Source organism: Dendropsophus ebraccatus, chromosome 2 (genome assembly GCF_027789765.1).
Source record: "Dendropsophus ebraccatus isolate aDenEbr1 chromosome 2, aDenEbr1.pat, whole genome shotgun sequence".
Lineage (NCBI taxonomy): Eukaryota > Metazoa > Chordata > Amphibia > Anura > Hylidae > Dendropsophus > Dendropsophus ebraccatus.
Window position 1 is genome coordinate 44,888,240 of NC_091455.1, and position 24,969 is coordinate 44,913,208.

Below are 24,969 nucleotides of genomic sequence, written 5' to 3' on the forward strand. Positions count from 1 at the left end.
GGGAAAAGGAGGCGAGGAAAGGGAAAAGAAGGGAAGGAGAGGGGATGGGAGGAAAGAGGGAAGGAAGGAAGGAAGGAAGGAAGGGAGGAAGGAAGGAAGGAAGAAGGGAGGGAGAAGGGAGGGAGGGAGGGAGGAAGGGAGGAAGGAAGGAAGGAAGGAAGGAAGGAAGGAAGGGAGGGAGGGAGGGAGGGAGGAAAGAAGGAAGGAAGGAAGGAAGGAAGGAAGGAAGGAAGGAAGGAAGGGAGGGAGGGAGGAAGGGAGGAAGGAAGGAAGGAAGGAAGGAAGGAAGGAAGAGAGGGAGGGAGGAAGGAAGGGAGGGAGGATGGAGGAAAGAGGGAAGGGAGTGAGGGAGGGAGGAAAGAGGGAAGGGAGGGAGGGAGGAAAGAGGGAAGGGAGGGAGGGAGGAAGGAAGGGAGGGAGGAGGGAGGAAAGAGGGAAGGGAGGGAGGGGGGAAGGGAGGAAGGAAGGGAGAAGGAATAAGAGAGAAGAAGGCAAAGAATGGAATGTCAAAGAAAAAGTGAGTGAAAGAGAAAAGTATAAGGAGGATAGGTAGAAGAGAGAATGACAGAGGAAGAGAGAGGAGAGAGTAAAATGAGAAAAAAAGAATAAGGGTGTGGTCACGAGGTGCGGATTTGTTGCAGATATTTACTTGCAGATTTGCACAGGTAACATCCACAACAAATTACAATGGCACACATGTAGATAAAGTTTAGGAATTGATCCAAATCCTGTAGAAATTCTCAGCATAAAAGTTCACCTTTTGCGATTTGTAAAGCCAAATCCACATACAAGACATGGAGACTTTGCTGCAACGTCATAAAAAAAAAGAAGAGGCCCCTAACAACCAATCAGCATTCACTTGCTGAACTGGACTAAAGACACGCATAATATGGTTGCTGCTGGCTAGAACACTTCCACATTTTCTCTGATCAAGTTTTGATACATGAAAATCCCTTTATGTATTGCTTCTTACAGTTTTTAGGCACAACAGGAGTAAGCTGAAGAAAAGCGGGTTGTCCTCTTACCTTGTACAGCCGCACGGCCGCCTCGTGCCTGTGATTGGTGGTGTGTAAGCGTAATTTATCCACGCTGTTGGTGTAGTAATCACAAGCATTGCACTTCAGATGCACCGGGTTACCAATAGCGATGCACTTCAGTCTCCACTCATTGCTTTTGCCCCCTTCTTTGATATGAGCCACCAGTTGATACTTTTGCATATGTTTATCAGTTTTGCAGTGGAGCTGGAAGTTGGCTTTCAGCTGAGTGTTGTAGTTACACAGTTTGCACTGGTAGATGTCTCCAATTACAGCTCTCCATTCCTCTTCAGGGAGAGAGCGTTCGCTGCTCACATGCACATTCAGGGCCTCCAGGCTGTCAGAGGTGAATTTGTTGCAAACAGCACACTGGAAAAGCTTCAACGTTGGGTCACTGATATAAGGTGACAGCTCTCCTGTAGTAAGGAGGGACAGGTCATCACCCATTAGCTGACCACTGGCAAGTCGGATTTCAGGCGGCAGCTCATTATTTACTACGGAGAAAAGAAAGGGGGGAAAAAATGAAAAGAGGAACTTGGAGACCAGAAAGCAGAGCATATGCACAATGGAATCCGTAAAATAAAGCCTCGCCCAGGAGTTTGCCTTCTCTGGAGCTTAAACTATAAAAAGCTGTAATAGGATTGAATCAGGATCAATTACAATCATCCCTTTCAACTTCTAAATTCCCTCATCAGATAGCTTTAATTACTCCTACTGGGCATGATGTCATTCAGGAATTTGTATTTTCAAAGCCAGAAAAGGTGATCAATAAAATAACAAAACAGGAATGCTTTGCCACATCCCCTAGATTAATTTACAGAGATCTAATTGTAGTTCCACTAAATCATTGAGGGTGAATTATAAATAGCCGATTGCATCCTTACTAAAAAAAAAAAGTGGGAATCTATAGGTGCGATCGGTCGGCATACTCTATATGGCTCATACTGCCCAATCTAAGAAAAGCTGCAAGGCTAATAACTGTCTAAGAAATAATCTTAAAGTGGGGAAACAGGCTTGGAAGCAAAGCAGCGTTCTACTGTAAGTCATGCATTGGGAAGAGACGCCTGAGTATGTGCAGCTGCTACACAAGCACCGCTCGCAGCAAGTTGTGCCAGTCAGTAGTTCAACAAAGGCCACATGTTGTTTAACGCTTCCCCACGACATTACGCTGCCATTGACATACAACAGAATCTTTCAAGCCTGCACCGATTCTTTAAGTGTGTCTAATGTGGGATAGTGATATTCTCTTTAAGGCCTTCACGTAAACATTTTTTATATATATACTTTAAATTTGTAGACTTTTTTTTATTGTTTTAACGTGTTTTATGTTGTTTTTTTTAAGTCTTATAGAGAAGACCATAAGACATAAAAACATAAAAAAAGCTGTACCTAGAGCATGTTGTGTTTTAAAAAAGAAATTACACAGTCCCGAATACGAGAAAAGTGTCACAAAAAGGAACTTTTGCAGTATGTTTCATAAATCATCTAGCTACACTAAAAACACCCAAAAACGGAGAAAACAAGTGATCAAACGTGGCATAAAACACCTTAAAACATGCATGCTACTACCTTGTGGCCGCAATGTTTTGGGGGCAAAAACTACATATTTAAAAAGCATCTAAAAATACAGATTAATTTAGTGTTTTTTCTAAAAAATAAAGGGTTTGTGTGAATCCCCCCTCTAGGGCCCCCACACACAGGCGTATTATGGCCACAGGTCCTGGCCTGACAGTGATTCTGATGACCTGAATTTACAGCTGTCAGTTCAGATCATGAGATCCATGGTCACGCTGGGACTTGGTAATACGTATGCAAAATGAGGCCGTAACATGCCCGTGTTTGGGGCTCCTTTCTGACAATTTATTACACCCTACCATCCCTTACTAAAAGTGGCATAACAAATGTTTTCATGACTGTAGAGTATAAACATACTAGGTCCTATAAACACTATGTAGGCAGTGGGTATAAAGTTCTTACTAAAATGTACAACTTTTTCAATCTTTCTAGTGAATATTTTGATATATATCTGAACGAATAGAACAATATATTGGTCTATTATATAAAACAGATAGTTACAAAGCATAAAACATCATTCGTTGGACATGAAGGGAAGAAGAGACACTAAGTACTGACCAAGTCCTGGCGCCAGTGCTGCAGCTGTGGCAGGGTCGAGCTGGAATGGGTTTATCATCATGTGAGGGTCAGCTGGGCTTTCCAGTTTCATCCCAGTCAGGCCTATATTTTGGGCTAGGTAGTACTGATAAAGCTCTGCCTCAGCTGGTGCAAGGCCTAAGTGCAGATTGTGCTGGATCTGTTTCATGTTTTGCTGCAAAAGCATCATGTTGTGCATGTGCTTTTCACTCGTCATGTGAATACGAAGATTTCTTGCCACATTGGTTTCGTAATCGCACACCTCACAACGCCAGGTGGGTTTTTGTTTTGGTTTAGATGGAGATGGTGTCCCACAGCCACTGAGACTTGTGTTAGGTGCTGGGGATGTATGGCCATAGACCGGCTCACCATTCCCATTCTGTAGGTTCTGGACATTATTTAGGTGCTTGTCTGACTGCATATGAATACTGAGGTTGCCTTTGGTAGTTGTAGAGTAGTTACAAACCTCACAACGGAAGGGTTTATAACCACAAGTGTAACTTTCACCCCTGGCGAGCCGAGGGTGAGGCTGTCCAGTCTTACAATAAGCACAAGTGCCAGTTGACTCTGGGTGTTTCTCCTTCATATGGGCCTCTAGAGTCTGCTGATACTTATAGTGCCAGTTGCATTTGGGGCATTTTAAAGTTTTGCAAGAGTTTCTAGAATGCATCATTGTCATGTGGCCACCCAATGACCTCGAGGACCCCAGGACCGTGTCACACTTTGGACACTCTATACCACTACCTGGGGAGCCCTCGCTCATGCCAGGCATGCCAGGAACCAAGCTATGCTGGTGAGGAGTGTTAGAATTATCTTCTTCTCCTCTAACTAGTTCATTTGGTGAAAGTGAATTTGCACGGTCTTTTCTGGCACTTGCATCCTCAAAGTCCTTGCCACTAAGATTAAAGCTACCAGCAACATTGCTATTAGTTCTAAGTACAGCAGTTTTCTTTTCTGACTCATCGGGAACAGTCACAGAGGATGAAGAGGTACCCTTTTCAATATATTTTAGCACACTGGATGATAAAGGAGAAATGCTTTGGTTTAAGAGAGGGAAATCTTTGCTACCGATACTATCTGCCAGGTCACCTAAAACCTCCTCCTCCTCAAGTTCATTAGAATATGACTCATCTTCTTCATCAAACCCTTCAGAGGGCTCACTTTTAATAGGGAGCTCACCATTAGGATGTAGGTTACTGGTCTCTTTTTGCCTTTCACAGTTGCTGTCTTGGTTTTTGCTGTCCACCTGCTTGTTTGAGTCAGATGATGACAAGTGGCTGTGGGACACAGAGGTAATCGGGGTGCTTGCTTTTGGACTTGGCAAACCCCCAAAGTTCGCTTCAGCCTTTGGCATTTGGTTGACCCCATGTAACTGCTCTGTTGAGCCGGCAGAACTTGCACTTCCTTTCAAAAATGCAAATCCCGCCTGCAAAGAGTCACCATTTTCAACATGAAAAGCACTCCATAAACCACGGAAGGTTGAATCGGGGCCTATGAGGTTTGAAGTAGAAAAATGGGAGAAAACAGAATTGTTTTTTTTTGGTTCCAGAAAGCTTATAAGAGGTTCTTTGTCCTTGCCAATCCCCTGTATTATGGCAGACACATATTTATTGTTGAGAAGCTTTTGCTCCTCTTCATTAAGGGTCATCCGATGATCATGCACAGCATGGGTTACAAATGACCTAATATAACCAAATGACAACTTGCACAAGAAACACATTAAAACAGGTTTCCTTTTCCCATCACTAACACAACCATCAAATTTAGACAAGTCCACATTGTTTGGAACATCTTTGGACACACAGGAGTTTTTGGCTGAGCCATCACTGGTAAGATAGTCTTTGTCTCTCTTATGTCGGAGATCATAGACGCGGAAACTGTGCAACACAGGACCAACTCCTGCTAATGCTGAGGTATTTGGGAAAGCCTGATCGGCCGTAAATGGTTTCCCGAGGGATGAAGCAATATGAAAAGTGTTAATGATCTGTGGGTAGAAAGACATGGATGCTGAAACAGACTGATCACTCTTCTCTCCAGCTGCTGAAAGCGAGTCCAGAAACATAGCTGTAGAAAAGAGTTTATTATTTGCTCCAGTTTGTGCATTCTGCCCACTGTCTTTGGAGTCCTCAATTATATAAGCTGATCCATCAGGCTGGTAAACTATGTCCCCTATTAGGTTTTCCACATCACTATCCTCTAGCTCGCTCACTTCGCTATCGTTGTCGTCCTTCAAGACAGGAAGGCGAGCGTTAGGGCAGTGGTGTTCCATGTATTTCTGTAAACTTGGGAATGCAGTGGCACATTCGTTGCAGGGTATCTCTTTTGCCGAGTTAACCTGAGTGGCAACTGCATTCTCCACACCAAAACCCAGCAAGATTTCACTTTTGCGATCATCCGTTCTCAGGTTGTCATCTGAAGAGCTGTTTTCCCTGTCAGGCTCCATCCCTGCGACTTTTTCTGGCACCTCATTATCAAGTTGTGTCGCTCCACATAGCTTTGATGTGCTCTGCCCATTTTCTTGCCTTAATATAGTAGGGGAGTCACAGGTTTCCATGGCAATTGCTACATGTGGATCTCATTTCATCCAGCCTGTCAGGGACCTGGATGGAGAAATAAGAAGAGAAGCCATTTGTATTACTAATGGTATTGGTCAGTTACGTATCATTATTTGCAAACGTTCTATTACATGTGATAAAACAGGTGTCGAAGCAAATTAAACTATTGCACAAGTACTAGACCCTTGCCTAACTGGTAAAAGCTGGTATCGAGAGGTAACTCACAGAACAATATTTCCTCATTATTAAATCAACATTTACATTTATTACATTTGCATTCTTATTCATGCGTTCGTTTCGTATACACAACCAAATGAGCAAATCTCTGATAAAAGGAGACATACGCAGTCACTTTGCAATTTTCTATTGTCAAGTCGTTATACAATTGTACATTTGTTCCCATTAGAGGCATTTACCTTGAAATAATAAAAACTAAATAACATAAGAGTTACAATCACTTAGTTTGCCAACTGTTGAGCAACTTTATTTTTTTATTAATGCCATTAGTAGGTATTTATAAAGTTAGGGCCATAGGGGAATCTGTCATGTTAAAAAAGGCAGATTGATATATAGTTGTTATATAGTTTGTGTTATTATTCATGTCATTCTGTGCTCATTTTGAGCTAAGCAGTCAAGTGGGCAGTCCTATTTAGTGATTGACAGCTCTTTCTGCAATCATTTATTAGGACCACCTACTTGACTATTATAGTGCAGAATGAGCAAATATTTACATGAACAAATGTCAAGTTATCCCGGAACTTTACCATCAATACTATATATCAAACTGTTGTTAGGGCATATGTATATTATAAAGGATAGGGGCTGTTCTATAAAGCTATAAGTGGTATATCTGATACTTTGATTGGCCAGCATACAATATTCTATTTCTTGTGCAGGAGTGTGGTCAGCTGTCACTTCTCTTAGACCCTATTACACCAAGCGGTTATTGGCCGTATTTGGGCAATTATTGACTGTTACGGACGATAATCGCTTGGTGTAATAGCTCCTGTTAAAAGGCAATGATCAGCTGACATGCACAATGTTGGCTAATCATTATCTTTCAACATGTTCAAAAAAACTAGAACGATACCGATGGTCTGCTGGCCGTCGTTCTGTGTAATAGGAGTGGTAGCAGACCGCCACTATCTCCTTTGGGCTCCCCGGATAATCTTCAGATCCCTCCCGCAGCTCCCCTCGCCCCTCCCTTGCTGTCGGAGCGTGTAATATCACCGCCAGCACGCGGGGATCGAAGAGCAAGCGAGCGCTGACATGCCTCTAGGGCCTTTAGACTCTGCATGAAGTTTTCAAATTTCTTCAAGAGAGATTAGAATGATGAGAAAAGGCCTTCAACTTCTTAAAACTTTTTACATTTCAGTTTGTTGTTCCATATTTCATATAAAAACTTGATTGAAACTTTTTTTCTCCATTATAAAGATTACCTAAATCCCTATCTCGAAAACAAAAGGATTCTTGTTTTCCGATAATGGTCGCAGATGATCTCTATGTAGAAACTTTAAAGGTCAGTTTAGGAGACAAAATGGGGAGTATGAGGGCTTCATTTTTACAGTAATCAAATCTAATGGCGTCAGCTATGTCAGAATGGGAGAATTATCGGATACATCAAGCGATTTGCATAGATTGAAAATGAATCAGAATTAGTTTTGGTATCAGTGATGACTGAAATGACAGTCTAATTGCTTCTGCATCAAGCGTCACAAAGCTTGGTGTGTAATTTTAATCATTGATGAGTTACAGGTTAATTATGCTGGTGGAATGCTGGGAGATTTCAACCCCTTTGAAATAATTTGATCACAAAGAGCATGAAAGAGGAATCATTTTCTAATTAGTAAATACAGACATGTTTACCTTCCGATGGGATTTTTTTTTTTTTTGCGCAAACACCATGAGCTTAAAAAAGAACAAAAAAACAACAACAACAAAAGGCTGCAAGAAGTAAAACAGGCAATGTCAGAGCAGTGCAAATGTCCTGGTGCTTCTGTGTTGCTGCCTATTGTGTCTGTGCAGGATACATGACTGAAGGTGAGTGGATTGAAGCAAAACTCCACCCTCTTGGTTCATTTTCAGCTGATTTGCAGATCATTAATGGAGTTTTTAGCTCATGCCCATATCATAATACGAAGGCAGTCAGCACAAACAGAAAAAACAACCATCTGATAACTCCCAACATGTACCATCTGTCTCAGTCAGGCTGGTGCCTAATGTGCATTTGATAACCTCAAAGTGTAAGACTAATGAATCTGGTCTCTCCTACTTAAGACAGAACAGAGACCCAACCAAGAGGAGGAGCCAGTCACATACCGTACCCTTGCAATCACTGTACATAGAAAAGTTTACCAATCTAACTAGCACTGTTGCCATAACAAACATCTCTATACATTATCCTCCCGGAATTAATCAAACACCCCCCCCCCCCCCCCCAAACAATGACATCAGATTTTGGTCACTGTCGTATAAACACATATGCACTTCAGTAACGAAAATATATATAAAAAAATAAATAGAATTTCTTTGAACTAATGGGAAACTTCTCGTGGATAGGTGATGTATATTTGTGCAAGTCAGTCAACGGGAGAAAAATACGAGAAGGTTTCTTATTTGGTGGTCTGATTAAAATGTAAGATATAAATAATTACAGAAGTTATTCCACAAACAGATGTTACATTTAATTAATACTCCTGTCAACTCCAATACTTTCTGGAGGTGTCAGGGTAGAGAGCCCAGGAGGGAAACTTTAAGCTTTGCAGCCATAACCCTTCTTCTTAAAAAAAAAAAAAAAGTTCTAGCAAAAGTTGTGCTGAAAAGTAAACAGTAACCCTGCCACTGCAAACACTTTAAAGTTCTCTGCTGCATACAAAACAGAAGCACAAAAAAGCACTGACGGCTTAGGCAGGAGGCTCTCGTTCCAAAACGTATCCACAGTCAAACGTCACAGTCTGCAAGGTGCAGGAAAGTGGACAAGACTTAGATCATCTAAACTAAAAAAAAAAAAGACACAACACAAACACTAAAAGCTACATACCTCAGTAGACAAGAAGCAGCTGTTACGGTATAAAGAGGCGACTTCGACGCCCCATTCTATGATCAAAACTGGGGTGATGGCACAAAGCGGTGGTACAATTATTGACTCCAGCTTCCCCTCAGCAGTAAGTGTTTTGCATGATTACTGAGCACTGAGAAAGCTAACAGAAAACCCTACCCAGAAATCTCCTCTATTAAAAAAAAAAGAAGGCACTTGCTGAACAATGGGAGCTGAATTCCTCAGTATTTAAAATGCAGAATTCTGATTAGAACAAAAGACCGAGAATCACGGTGTGCTCCTGTTTTTAATTGAGATTGTCCCAGCCTTCTTCTACGGTCCAGTGAGACAGTGTTTGTGAAATGATTAAAAAGAATGTGATCTGATCAAGAGGATTGGATGAAAGGAAAGGAATGCTAGGTTAGCCACACTGCTTAGAACTGAGAGGGAGAAAACCAATGGGCTTCTTAGCCTATTGTTTTTTCTTTTCCATCTGCTATTTGACCATCTCAGATACTTTGTCATCAGTTCTTTTCTTTGAGAAAGGGTTAAAAGTTGCCCACTTGTGACATAATGTGCTACCAACCTACAAATCTTAACAAGATGGAAAAAAGAGAGTAAATAAATAAAAATCCTTGAATTATATCAAGTTTCCAAAAGGTCATCACTGTCTCTGCTGTGGCCTTTTCCCCATACCAAATCCTCTATCAATATGTCATAGAGAGTTAGGCAAAGACAAAAGAGAAGCTCAGTGTGAAAACTGCACATATATCTAATCCTGACAAAGGAATGAATAGGCCTTCACAAGTATAATTATACTTGTTTATTTGTTACCACGTACAGAGGACTGATGAAAAAATCCATCAAAGTGGTATTATGCAGACACCAAGAGCTTCTTTTCTTTAGTGACTAAAGCCACATTGAAGCTTAAATTCCTTATTGTTAAATTCAGAAGGAAAAAAAAAAAAGATTTTGGCCGGACTCTCTTTGCATCAGTTGCTGACAGATCTTTTGTAAAAGGAGAGTATTATTAGAGCCATTAGCTAAGAACTTTTTGCTGGTACCTCCCCCCCCCAAAAAAAAATAAATAAAAAATCCTTGACTATGAAGTAGTGTATTTGGTGGATTTTGGCTCAATTGACTTTATAATGACCATTGGCCAAAAGATTTTAGTAATTTTGGCTGACCATTGTCACACAACTAGTCATGAGTAAACCTGCCGAACGTTTGGCCAAACCTGAAGACCGTCATTTGACAACAAGCAGCTTAAGAAGTTGGATGCAGCCCCACTGAGCCCTTTCTACAGCCTATGGCTGTATCCATGTTTTCAAGGCAGCCCTAGGGCTGCATCCAACTTCTTCATGCACCAGGAGTCGAATGCCGAATGTTCAGGTTTGGCAAGTTTGCTCATCACTACACATAACTTATATCTGCCGAAAATGATACAGGCCATGAGGGATTTTTCAGCTGTAGTTAGTTTAAAAAAAAGGGGCCAATCATTTGCCAGTTTTTGCAAGCTCACTGTGTTTTTTTTTTTCTTTTTATAAAACCACACTGATTGTCCAGTTTAGTTGCTGGCATGATCTTTTGTATAAAGAATCCCATAGGATTTGGGCCATATCGTGAGTGACCACTCATGGTCCTGTGAGTTTGGCCAGACTTAGTCATAGAATGACAACAACTAAGGGCTGCACAGGCTTAAAATGCATCAAATATAGGATACCACCATAACATGTTGATTTTAAATGGAGTAAATACAAGTAAAAAGTTTTAGCCAGTTGGTGCAAGTTTTGGACTTTCGATAACTCTGGTCACCAAACAAAATATCTGGTAAAAACCTTTTCCTCCTAACTTGTTTGGAAAAGCACAAGGACTGCAGACATACAGACATAGGTTACTTTTACCACTGACCTCAGTAAATAAATTCTAAGTGCCACACTAATGAAAAGCAACAGTTGCCACCCCAACTTTTAAAGACCCGTAAAAAGGCGAGGGACTTAAAAGTTTTCAGAAGAACCTTATGAAATATGACGGGTAAAATATGTAACAGATGAACTATTTAGTAGCCATTACACTTTAAAAGACCCTAAATCAAATAACCAAGTCATTGTTATTTTGGGGAGGGGGTTGGAGTGGGAGCGAAATAAGCTTTTCCTTAGTGGACAGAAATATATCAAAGTAAAAGCAATCTGCATAGTTAATGTCTTTGTGCTCTTTCCAATTTAAAACAGAAAAGCTGTAATTTTTCTTTGCTGGCAATCTGGAAACACTCTGGAGTTAATTACAGCTGATTCGTAGTGAACCGCACAAACAAAGGCCAGTCTATGTCCAGACAATTATACTGCATTAACCAGCTTAGTGCTTCCTGCTGATGGTTCAGGGTTCTTCCATTACACCCTTCTACCTTCCCAGCACGATAGAAAATGCTTCTGCAAGGAGGAATTAATGAAGAGAACTGCAGAAGAATGTGTGACGACCTCTTCTGACACAGCAAAAAGAAAAAAAAAAACTTTCCACCTATGTCACGACAAAAGGAGAGAAGCTAATTAAGTCTGAATAGAGGGATGTAACCAAATATTGTATGTCTTTAATGGTAGCCACATAAAAAAGAGATAGCTTACAAAGGCAGACTGGAGAGTGCCATTCTACCTGATGACGACTCCTATCGGCCTCTCATCTTTTTTTTTTTTTCCCTCTGCTCCCTCCAGGCCATAGAAGCTAAAAGCTCATATTGTTTTAATTTTCTAATCAAATCTTATAGGGCTGGTGAGCCTGGGGTTTTCTTTTACATAGGACAGATATCTTGAGTATGACTTTGCAATGGGCACTTGTGTAAATTATGCAAAGAATGTCAACATCTTTGTTGAAGTGTACTAATCTAATGCTAAAAAACAGCAGAGGCTGAATGGAGCTACTTGTCCTGTATATGATGTCTTAAAGGGAACCAATCAGCATGGATGTACAACATGGATATGATGCCGCCCTATTGAACAAGCCTGCCCGAATTAAGACTTTGGAGCTTCGATGCTAGGAAAGGCCCACCTGTCAATGACATACTGGGGATAACGGAGCTTTGAATCACGCCTAGAGGGGCATTATTATAGCACTGACTACTTGGAAGAATAACAACGCCCAGATGACTAGTTGGGGGCTCATTTACATACAATACCGGTCTTTACTAAAGAAAGTGTGTGTATTATTGCAGGCAGGGATAGAGGCTATAGGCATATGTTAGGAAAATGTGCTGGGTGATCTATCAGCACATTTACTTAGCTTTATGTGAGTTTTTTTACTGATTGGTTCCTTTAATGCAGAGAGTCCCATAAACATATTCCTTTGCCAGTTACAAGTTAAGGCCCTATTACACAAAGCGATTATCGGCCATATTTGGCCAATTATCGGCCATTATGGACGATAATCGCTTTGTGTAATAGAAGGCAATGATCAGCCGACATGAACTACAGTATGTCGGCTGATCGTTATCTGTCGTTGTCTTTCAACATGTTGAAATACAAACGACTAAGATAGCAACGATCTTCTGCTGTTGCCCCATGTAACAGGCACGGTGGCAGCTAACCGCCGCTATCTTTTATGTGCTCCCCAGACGATCTAAAGATCATCCGGGCAGCCCCACGCAGCTCCCCATGGAACCCACGTGCTTACCTGCTCACTGCCGACACGTGTAATAGCGAGCGGGGAATGAGGAGCAAGCGAGCGCTGACCTGACAGGTTGGCGCACACTTGCTCCCGGAGATCGCCCTGTATAATAGGGCTTTACATTGTACCCTATAGGGCTTAGGAACCAATATTAGACCATGAGCAGCTGGTCACAGTTTTCAATTGCAGGCGACAGCCTCTACCAAGTGCAATGGGAATGGAGTTCCAGGCTATGCAGTCCATTGGAGTCTATCTGGCCAGACCTGAGTTGGTTAATCCAATAGATTTCTTTCTTTTAAGTTTATCAATATCATTCTACAGCTTTTGCTGTTAGTCTGGATTTAAGCTCTGACTCATGTTCCTTTTTCTTCCAAGAACATTTCAGAATCAATATGCAAGAAGTGAGAGCAATTACTTGTAAGTTGCCTCAGTAAACAAACATGCATGAAACATTTGGAACACTGTCTTATATGAGCAAAAGACAAGACTGCAAGCATAATTATTTCCATACAATTAACAAAGCAGAACAGAATTAGTCTACAAGCTGCTGCCAAGAAGCCCAGTATTAAGGATATTTGTTACACATAAAACATGTCATCCATGGTGAGGTTGTGGTTGACCCATTTCGAGTATGTTTGGGAGCTCTTCAGAATAGGAGCTGTATGCAAATAATAAATATGCTAATAGATGTAAACTGTTTTGGAAATAGGCTGCAAGTGGTGTGCATTAAAGGCGTTGTCAGAGCAAAATAAAAAATCTCAAGGCAGCTGGGGTTGGCATAAAAATAATAAAGTTATACTCACCTGTCCCCTCTCCCGCAGCTGCCAGTGGTCTCCTCTCTCTCCTGCTTCCTTGACATAATGTCAACACAAGAACCGTCTGCTCAGTGAATCATTGACTAAGGCTGGACACTGCTGCAGTCAGTGATTGGCTGAGCGTGAAATTCCTGTGGTCATGTGACTTCACAGGACATAGAGGAGACTAACAGGGGACTTTCTTGTCCCAGTCCCCCACAGCTGCTGTGCCAACACTCTCAGTCTCTTGTTAGTCTCCTCTATCTCCTGTGATGTCACGTGACCCCAGGAACTGCCTGCTCAGCCAATCACTGGGTGTAGTAGTGTCCTGCCTCAGTCATTGATTGTGTAACATGTTTTTATGTCACCCTCTGCTATCCTACATTTTTTATTTTGCAAGGAACCCCTTAAAGATTCTGTGTTTTTCTGGGGTCATCTAGTATAACAGGTTTACCAAATGGGGGAACTGCATTTTTCTGCACCTCATCTTTAGCTGCTGCAAATCCTTGTCTACTCACAGTAACTTTTGAACTTTCACGTTTAAAAGGTTTACCACAAGTTGCAGAGGATTTGCAACAAAATTATGGATAATTAACAACAATGTTTTATCAAATCACCCTACTACAAGGACATGTTAGAGGACTTGAAGTTAATACGTTTTTTTTCTTGGGCATATGATAACAGTTGGCCAAAAATGACCATTTCAGCCAACCATTATCTTATGTGTACGGTCAGCCTAAGGCCTCATTCACACGATCTGTGCAACTACCTCCTCTGCAATCGTCACTGCGGAGGAGGGTCGTGGCACAGATCCTCCAAATCCTCCCCCCTCACCGCCCGGCAGTAGTGATGACAGGAGCACATAATCTGACAACTACTTGACTACTTCCCCCATGCCGGCCAGCTTACATATGTTCACCAGAAGTCGTGTGGACTACTCTGGTTCGTGCAAGGAGAAGAAGGCAACGAGGGACCACACCACTTCTAGTTACCATGTTTAAGCTGGCCGGCCCGGGGAGAGTACCGGCCGGCACGGGGAGAGCACGCGGCAGGCTGCACTTTTATTGGGGCATCCGTGCCGCGATGCTCCACTGCACTAGGACATGTCCTATTTCTTTGTGGTGCAGATCTTAGTGGGGGTTGCGGCACAAATCATTTGAATGAATGAATTGATTTGAATGGTACCTAAAATTGTCCATGGTCACGGATAAGCGTTCACAAACAATTTTAGGAATCTCTATATCTGCTGGCAGTCTCCACAAGAAGATACACTATGCTCTCAGACCCAATAGTTAAAATTAAATAGGGTAGATATTAGTAAAAGTATTACAGCAATATAAAAAGTCGGCATATAGCACTACTGTCCAACTATTCTTCACATATACTCCTCACTGAATCTGTTCTAGCCAAAGCTTCAAAAGCAACCAAAACCAGGATTCCGCCTTTATATAAACTTAAGACTATCTATTATAAAAATGAGTAATGTATGGGGAGCCATACTTAAGTATACCCTTCCTACACATTTTCACTTTTGTATAGCGAGGTTATTTTCCAAGGTTCTAGCCTAACAGACATTTAGGGGCAGTGACATTGATACTACTGACTCTATGGTTCCATCTTCCTCAGCTTTTCGACCTGTAGCAGTATACTTTTGGACTCCATGGTAAAGACCTGGGAGGAATCTAATCTATCTGTAGTGCCGTGAAGGTAATATTTTACGTTTTCCTGAGCGGAGAAGGAATGTCAGGGTAAGACATAACAGTATATTTTATCCTCACAGGCCACTTTTGAAAATGTCACTTAAACTAAAACCCATCATTTGAAACAAACATTCGTGGTGGGAAGGGAGATTCTTCCAGCCCACAATCAGCACAGTAATATATTTCTTTCCAATCAATCTAATCAGTCCAAAGTGGTGATAGCAAAAAATCCGCTAAGTGCACCAAAACACAATGCAAATAATGTGTATTTCTGTAAGATAGAGACCCGTTGAGCCTTAAGCATTAATCGCATCTCTTGGTCTCATCTATGCAAAGCAGGATTAGAGCTAAAATGATGACTTCTTAATCTCTTTGATTTTCCTTTACTAAATAAATATTAATCTACAAATCAGAAAGGTTCTGCCAGGTATTACAATGCGCACAATGTACATTAGGAAAATACTTAACGGTTATGTAAATCGCACTCAATTTTACAAGCTGCTCATTGATGAGACTGGTCCCAATCCATTTCCTCTTCAACCCTCAATCAGATTTGAAAGTTTAAGTTCATAATCCTACTAAACAGAAAGATTAACCTTGGAATCCATTAAGTCTTTCTTGAAAGAAATTCACTGCATTAATCATGTCGGAGAATTAACAAATCATATTACCATGTTTATTTATATGTCAATACTTCCAACCTGTAAATCCACCACAATACAATCCCGCTCCTTGGTAGAAGTTCAGCAGCGGCTGGAAGTGTTACTTGAAAACTCTAAAGGATAAAGCCGAGCCGGACTATTTCTTGTTACAAATCATTTGCTTGCTCTGTGGTATTGTTTATTCATCCTGTGTACAAAACCATTACAACTGCAGTCGTTTTAGAAATGTCAATAACGTAACAGAGAATTCTAATACTCGCACTGGTCTTAGGACCTGGGAGATGAAAGAAAGAAAATACTGCTTGACATAGAGTGTTTTATAGCAGTCGGCATCAGATATACCATAGGAAGGTTACAGCCCTGTATTGGTATTAGTGTAACAACAGGGACCTGTATCTACTCTACTATTAGATCATTCAACCCTCAAATAAAATACTTGCTATGCCAAGATATGATCACTTGGAACCATGAGAGGCTGCACTCTAAAGAGGTTTCGGTGGTATATTCTCATCTTATATGGACTCAAACCACCATCTGCATCATATCTAACAAGGTCTTCAATAAAATAAAAAAAATGTAATTTTTTTTTTTTTTAAATGTCATAAATAGACATAAGCGAACCTCGAGCATTCTCAAGTTCATCCGAACCCAAGCGTTCGGCATTTCATTAGCGGGGGCTGCTGAAGTTGGATAAAGCTCTAAGGTTGTCTAAAAACATGGATACAGCCAATGACTATATCCATGTTTCCCACATAGCCTTAGGGCTTTATCCAACTTCAGCAGCCACCGCTAATCAAATGCCGAAAGCTTGGATGAACAGAAAGCTCGGGTTCGCTCATCTCTAGCCATAATACAAATTTTTTTATAATAGAACCCAAAGCTGGGCCTGTAAAGCTGGCCATATGCATTAGATATACCATACCTTATATCCTATACATTATCTAATGTATATGGTGGCCTCCCGACCCCAACAATTACCTATTTCAAGGGAGGTAAGGATTAGACAGTTGGATTTCAACAGAAAAATAGGCAATGTTCGGAAGAGTAAACAAAGGTTTACCTTCCCTCTCCCCATTGAAAGTACATGCATGCTTAGTCAGTCCATGGGGTGATAGGGTGAAAATGGCTGGCAGAAAAACATGCATTTGCTGACTGCTTTCTAAAGATAGCTATACACTTTCAATAGTTGGCTGAACATTGAACACCACATGTACATCTGGTATGGAGAGAAGAAGAGTAAGCCACTGCCAGATAGCTCTCGTGGCACTTTTCTCTCTGAAAACAAAGTGGTTGGACAATTGAAATCCAACCTTCTTGAATCTTCAGAAGAGTCATTAGGACCCCATACATTTTAGACTCTCTTTCAACATCATCTGTTTAGCCAGTCGGCTCTTGTCCTAAAGTTTACAGCTTCAGATGACTTATGACCAAAGTGTATGACCTGTAGAGCCAGCTTAAAGGGTTTGGTCACTTTATAGCAAAATAGTTCAGTGTAAAGTGTACTCTCTGTATATACTGACAGCAGGTCCCTGTGTACCCTCCCCTCCTCCAGGCTATGCTGTTCTGCTCTGTGGTGAGTCTGTCCATAAGGTGGCTGACATGGAGAAACATATAACCATGCCAGGCCCCTAGTGTCCTCCATAGGCATACACAGGCACAGTGCTGGAAACTGGGGGGCGGGACATGGTCACATGCTCCTCCGTGTCGGCCATCTTATGGACAGACTCACCACACAGCAGAACACCACAGCCTGGAGAAGGGGAGACTGATTTTTTTAGCTGTATGAGGTATACTGTAAGTATATATAGTGAGTACACTTACTAATACTGTACACTGAATTATTTTACTATAAAGTGGCCAACCCCTTTAAAGACCAAAGATCACATCCAGGCATAAGCATTTCTAATGTCATATCCTTATTACTTTCGTAGCAGCTTAATAATAAGTGAGCAACAGCTTAATGAAGCCTGAGCAATATACATGGCATTTATTGGGAAATCTGCAGAACATACCACAAAAACAAATCAAAGCCTTGACTTTTTGAGTCACTATGCTCATAGGAAAGATTGTATGTGGATAAGCTTCATAAGCCTTAGTATATTAGAACGTTCTTCAACTTGAATGCTTTAGAAAACATTCATACTAGATAAAATGCCTTCTTTCAGGATGATTCAAAACCATTTACCATAGGCAATGGACAGATGGCCAAATGGTCAACTTATAGAACGATGGAAGCCAATTGTTATGTCCTACTTCCACTATAAAAAAAAAGAAGTTGTATACAAGTCCCAAGACAATGCAAGTGGTCACCCCATGCTCTATAGAGAAGATTAAACCCTACCAGTGATGAAAAAGTCAAGTGTCAAAGGGTAAAATAGATCTCCCCTCTGTCTGAGACCTTCAAACATAATTTACATTGACAGCAGAAAAGATCTTGGTGCTACAACAAGAGCCATGTATAAACATCCACAGCCTTCACATATGGGTGGTTTTCATACTGTCTTCTTCACCTACCTTCTCCCAGCTACCCCTTAGGAGTGCCACTTATATACACTGATCTTTTTTTATAGGTACAATGTCTGTACCCCATGATATATTGTTGTATCTTTATTGGTAGAGCTATCTTCTCAAGTGGAGTTTCAGGAGCACAAGTAGCTCGAATGCACATTTTACAATAATAAAAACCATACTGTATAAACCCTTTTATGTTGCTCGGGCTACTATTTTCCTTTGTTTTGTTATTTTTGATATGTAATTCTGGAGTTGCTGAGTTTTATATCCACAGCAAGGTTTAAAAAACAAATACATACTGTGCTTCTTTGAACTGCGGTTCACTTTTTCAAAGGGCACAAACACAAGCATTGTAGTGTCCCAGCAATAATGGTTCATTAATAATTATTAGTGTGGTTAAGAAACAGAAGGACATTGAGTCAGCAGGGGTTTTGAAGTAATCAAAAGTAATTTTAAGGCTCCATTCTTTGATAGAAGAAGCCTTAGTGATGCTTCTGTGTACATGTATACTTGGTCGAACTATACAAAGTAGTGTGTTCATATCCACATGGGAGGAGGGACCCCTGTTGTTTTAACAAAGCAAGTTGGAGTTTTAAGGCATCATTAAACAATTAGACGATGAAGTTGGTCCTATGAAACCATAATTTACGACTGTGTTCTAACAACATCCCAACAATAAAGTTTCTATTCTTTGGTTACTGAAGAAAAAAAAAAAACTTTGTCTGAAGCCTAACACCACTGTAATTATCTTCATAAAACTAATCACAGGCCAGGTATTTCGGGAAACATTCCATTTCTATTAGCAACCCTCCAAGTCATGATGATTTAAAAAACAGGCTGCGTAGGGCTGAGAGAAAGTATATTTAAAGCCTTTCAGTACATATTTAAACAGTGTGCTCAACACCCCTTCCTAGTGATGCCGGTCAGGCAATTAACAGATGGCGTCCAGATCTTACAAAAGCCAACACTCACTATGGTTTATTAGGATTCAGCACTTTGTTGAAGGTTCATCCTTGAGGGGGCTCTATGGCTTTCGAAGACTTAGAAGGGGTCATTGTTTCCGTGGTGTCTAACAGTTTGTGATTTTTTTATATATATATTTTTTTTACACTCTTGCCTATTTCATGTTTTAGTAATAGGTTATTAATTCACTTAGTTCGACTTAGTTCTTAGGAGGCCTAAATGAGAGAAGACAGTTTACTTCTGGAAAGCGTCATCTTTTTGTAATTTTTTTTTTTTTTGCTTTGCGCCCAGGCTTAATTTGTCTGTTGTGGAGAAGTGAAATGAGCAATTCGGTAATTAACTTTTGTGTTTTTTAGATGTATGAACCCTAATTAGATTTCATTATAAACAAACAAACGTCAACCACAATTATAAGGCCCTTGCTTTACCCTCACATTATCCCTTCTCAAACAAACTTGATGTCACACAAATTATAATCAAGCGGACAGCAATTCAGACTAGAATTCTACATGATTTGCCAGTAACCTGATTACCTTAACTTCAATATCATTACAGGAAAAGTATTTTAAGATAAATAATTACCAGAATTCCAACAGGAGACAAGCTTAATTGTATTGATTCAGGAGAACCAGGCATAGTGGGAGCTAGCTGACGGAATAATGTTATCTTAAATCTACCCTTTCTATTAAAATGATATTGCCTGGCAGGAAAAAGGTAATCGGAGATAGGTGTATGAAAAATCAGATACAGAGCTCAAATAATTATTTTACCCAATTATCTCCTACAAGAAGCAACAAAATATCACCGTGGAGCAACCTTATGGAACTGAGTTTGTTGGGGCTTTATTACAGAGTGGTTCATCTGTTATAGGCAAGAACAAGCAGATCTGCCAGGACATAATAGAGGTGAATGATTAGTTGTGTAGCACTGTGAGTGAACTTCTCCTCAATGCAATAAGAGTTAATTAAAGTTTACCACCAAAACATCAACCAAAGTAGGATGTTGATCATGTTTCAGCATTAAGTGCAAGCAGACAATGGTTGGCAGCAATTAGAACAGCTATCGAATGACCCGCCATGATAATTATACATTCAAAACAGCTAAAAGAGCTGAAAAAAACTAATCAGCTTGCTTTTTTTCCCCTTCTTCTTCTCTGCAACGACAATTCGAAGGGCAGGAAGCAGGTATCAGATTATTTCAGTTTAACACTGTAAATCAATAGAATTAAACAAGCAGGAGTTGTCTGAGTACATTATCTGGCAAAGAACAATTTACTGTACCTGATGGACGAGATCCTGAACCCATTCACTGAACGAGCACAAAAAGGCAAAGTGGATACGTTTCAATAAAATGTTCTGCAAGCCTGCTGATTAGAAGAATGGCTATTTAGGCCATATACTTCTATACCCCCCCCCCCCTTCATAATTAAAGCATTCTTTGCCTATAGCTAAAGCTTTTGTCTCCCATAGTAAAAATGGCGACGTTTTTTCCTTATTTATTTTGCTTACAATCGGATATTTTAAATGCTAGCATTTTATTACGTTACGTGTTCATTAAATAGAAATAATTTACATAAGAAAGGACATTTTATATTACTAGAAATTCTACCTCCTGGCGTCTGTGTACTAAACCTTTCTGTTTAATGTATGCAAGATAACATCAGTGAAAATTATTTTCATAAAATGGCTCACTGCTTTGCATAGTTATTGGGCTGCAGCCTAAAGCTATTTTACAGATTTTATTTTCTACCCTTCCTAACAAACCTGATTTTCCCAACTAATACTGTTATGCTAGGGATTTGAGCAGAGAGTTGGCTAATCCCAGTATTTCCCTAGAGCTGTATTTAAATCATGGCCCACTCCCAGTACAAAAGTGTCTCCGAAAGCCCTTCTGCCCCCTTCAGCACTCACATGCTCATTGGTCCTGACATTTTCACTTCAGACTTGACAAATGAGCCAATGGCTCTGATCAGATTGTGCTTCATCTAGAATATATCATTAACTTTCATCACTATCTCCTAATGTAGCTTCTCTCATTCAACCCTTTGCAGAAGTCCCAATGTCTGTTTGATATACAGTTCAACACCATTAGGCATCAAAGGGACAAATTTAATAAGTGGGGGGGGGGGGCAATCATTTTAAAAAAGTGTATTCATTATCCAAACTATCAGTAATTGCAGCCTATGTTCTTCTATGGTTGGACAGTATAAGGGATTTTCTCACATGGAAACTCCAGGATTTTTTTTTTTTACTGATTTCGTGATTTTCATCCAATTTTTTGCATTGATAAATTTTTACTTTTAAATATTGAAAAAAAAAGGGTCTGGATTCAAGGTGTGATTCAAGTCTTAGCCTACTGGTTAAATATCAGTGTTAAAAGGTATATTATCACTTGGAACATTTACCTTTTGTGTATCTGAAACTGTAAACCCTCACAGTCAACTGTAGTACAACAACACTGAAAATGGAGGTCATTGGGTTTAAACTAGAAGTGCTATTCACTTTTTGGCTCAGTAGGATGTTTCTTATTTGGCTTCTTATGGCCAGGATCCCATCTATATCTCCGGGGAAAAAATAAAGCCAAGTGCCCATGTGAGGTTTTTGAGGAAACCAGAGGTTAGCCACTTTAGGCACTATGCATGATGTCTCTGTTGACAGTGAGCACTTAACCAAGTTCCTAATCTCTGCAACCACTGGAAGACACCTTAAGATGTATCTTAAGCTTGCCAATGACATAACAATTAGCTTTACTGATGCAAAGGGTTGAAGACTTACTGATCATCATTTATGTCTATGTAACGAGAGTTGTAATGGTCAAAAATGTGCCCCATAAGTTAATGCACTCTTGTCCGTCATTCATCCTTCAAACATTGTACCAAATGCTATGATCAATAGGTTTGGGCCCAAGAAACCAAATATTATGACTATGTAAAAATCTGATTACCTATGCAGATATTCTGATCAAAAATTGAAATGTTTGAGTCCGAGGAAAATCTTTATGTCTGTGGTCGCCTTTTGGATTGTTGTTGGGTGTTGGGGGAGTTGTCCACCACATTTTTGTAGCCTCGCCTCGGAGACTCTAAAGAAGTTGGATAAAGTGTGATTACTTATGATGTTATGGTTAAACTAGTGACCTCATTAAGTTTTCTTTTATCCTTTACTGTCATAGGTACAAAATACTCTATCTAACTTTAAAAGACCTTTGTTTCATATAAAACAAAGTTACTTAAATTAGAGTTGGGCATTTTTGTGACATCATTGAAAGGACAGCACACCAATATCAATCTGAGAAACCTATAAAACCAAAGTGACACAAATTTTACTAGATGCAGATTAGACGTTCACTTTCATGATCTGACCTAGACCACATCCATCATACTAACTGCAGATGGCTTACGCTGATTTATTGTATGGTTGTCCTTTTGCCCTTTGCTAGTAAATAAGTAGATAACGCCCAACATTACGAATGCCAACAAACCGTACTTCATATGGAGCACATCCAAAATGGCTACCTACCAAAAACTAGCCAAAAAGCCCCTAAACATTAGTCAGTTCCTATTTGATATATCCCTACAATAAGTCAAGCTTCCACTATGTGTTATTTACCTCAATATAAAACCGAATTAGAATGGTGTGTCTTTTTAATCATAGAGGATTTCTGCTTGGTTCAGACAGAATGAACTGCTCACCCTATCTCTGCAAAGGCAGATTAGCATGAAGCTAAGGAAATGCAATATCTAATCCACTTAGCATGTATAATTAAGAAAAAAGATTTGTACAACACTTCTCTATTTGTCTGACATGTTGCAACAGGCCTACACTAGGCCATGCGGTACAGTCCTACCAGCGCTCAAAAGCTTTGTGTGGATGATGTATTAATCAGAATATTTCATGTGCATTAGCCATTATTAGTGAGCTGTACACGTTTCCAAGAAATATGATCATAGAAAGAATACACCGTCTCCATAGGCTCCATAGCAAAGCTGTAGTCCCATAGGGTTGATATAACCCCATAGTATTATTTATAGTTGTCCAGGATGATAGACCCCCTGGTATTGTGTACAATTACTGCCCAATTGTGCATATCCTGATCCCCCTATTAAAAACTTATGAACCCCAATATTCAGTTTTATTGTGGCAACCATGCTAAATGGAGTTCTGGCAATATCATCTTACTTCTACTGAGATTCTCATGTAACTTCATGCCTGGAATTGAAAGGATTTAACTGTTTTAGGTCTAGAGGGCTTTAAATGCACTGAAATTCCAGAAAAGATTAACGGCCACAGGTCCGGTGCGAGTACATCATAGGAAAGCCATGTAATATTTCTGTACACTGCTGCACAGGCTAAAACTGTACTATGCTCTGGGCCTTTGCCCACTCAGTAAGAATGCAGACAGCACATAAGCTACCATTAGCCCATGTGTTATCCAATTCTCCAGCGGTTGGAGACTTGCCAGTGACAACACATGCTGCTTGCTTAACCATGTTTTAAAACAGAAATTAGATTTAAAAAAAAAAAAAAAAAAAAGAAGGTATATTTTCCTTAAAGAAATCCAGCCTTTTGCAAGAACATTCTTCAGCTCGCCCAGAAAGTTTGTTTTCTACTTGTAATGAGAAATTGTAATGGAATAAGGAACAATTATACACATGTGGCCTCCCCTTCTCCCTGTAGACATCTCCACGCCGACCTGGTCAGAAGTTTTTGAAAAAAGGAAGGTATCTAGTTGGCTATAGCAATGCACTATGCGCTAATGGCAGACTGATAAACCACAAAGTACAGTAAGAACACGCTCTTGACTTTTGGCAGCCAATTCACCAAGTGGGATCTACAATATAAAACAAAAGCACACAAAATGCAACAAATGTTAAAACGCTCTTAAAAAGCAGCGACAACTCGTTTTTGTTTTTTTTTTCCTCTTTCTAAACGCGCACCAGACGCCAAATCCCCAGTGAACTGACAGCATGTGTTAGGCAACTTCTGGGAGTTAGCAATAAACAAATCAGGTCAGCATCTGGCAGAATCTGCCAACACTTGTCTTTGGTGGCACTAAATTGATAATTATGGTGACCTGACACTAAAAAGGATGGCGCTTAATGTACATACAGATAAATAATTATCCCCACTGTATTTCATTTACAGATGTGCAAAAAGGACCATTTCCCACCTTCCAAAGTGTCTCGACACTTGGGGTATTTTAACTGCTGTAATTACTGTTGAGAGCTCATAATTAGAAGCAATGATCACACTGTCAACAGCTAGCCTGCTCCAGCATAGCTGCAACTTACTAAGAAAAATATCCAAACGCCATCCAAATGCAAATCATGTTCCTAACACAGAGAAGGAACACAGTGAACATGATACACATTACCACTGAAGGCAAGGGGAAATGTTTCCAGCCACCAAGGGATGCACAGAGCAAAGAAAAGAAAAGTCACAGCCAGCATGCTTATCAGGCACTTAACAAATAGGAACGTAGTGTATTACTGGGGAGATAAATAGATAGATAGATAGATAGATAGATAGATAGATAGATAGATAGATAGATAGAACATCTACATAGACACAATTATATATATATATATAGATAGATAGATAGATAGATAGATAGATAGATAGATAGATGATAGATAGATAGGAGATAGATAGATAGATAGATAGATAGATAGATAGATAGATAGGAGATAGATAGATAGATAGATAGATAGATAGATAGATGATAGATAGATAGATAGATAGATGGATAGGAGATAGATGATAGATAGATAGATGATAGATAGATAGATAGATAGATAGATAGATAGATAGATAGGAGATAGATAGATAGATAGATAGATAGATAGATAGATAGATAGAACATCTACATAGACACAATTATATATATATAGCTAAGTATGGCTGGTAAT

At 40.0% G+C, this 24,969-nt stretch overlaps 1 protein-coding gene across 3 annotated transcripts in view; it reads right to left on the minus strand.

Moving 5' to 3' along the window:
• ZFHX4 (zinc finger homeobox 4) overlaps nt 1-24,969 on the minus strand; it is a 157,345-nt gene that overhangs the window by 124,268 nt on the left and 8,108 nt on the right. For all 3 annotated transcript variants that reach the window (XM_069957450.1, XM_069957448.1, XM_069957449.1), the window contains exons 2-3: nt 3,168-5,785; nt 1,026-1,528 (exon numbers count right to left, since the gene is read on the minus strand). In XM_069957450.1, the coding sequence (XP_069813551.1) occupies nt 1,026-1,528; nt 3,168-5,739 (3,075 nt within the window). In that variant the 5' untranslated portion in view covers nt 5,740-5,785. The remainder of the gene's footprint in view (nt 1-1,025; nt 1,529-3,167; nt 5,786-24,969) is intronic.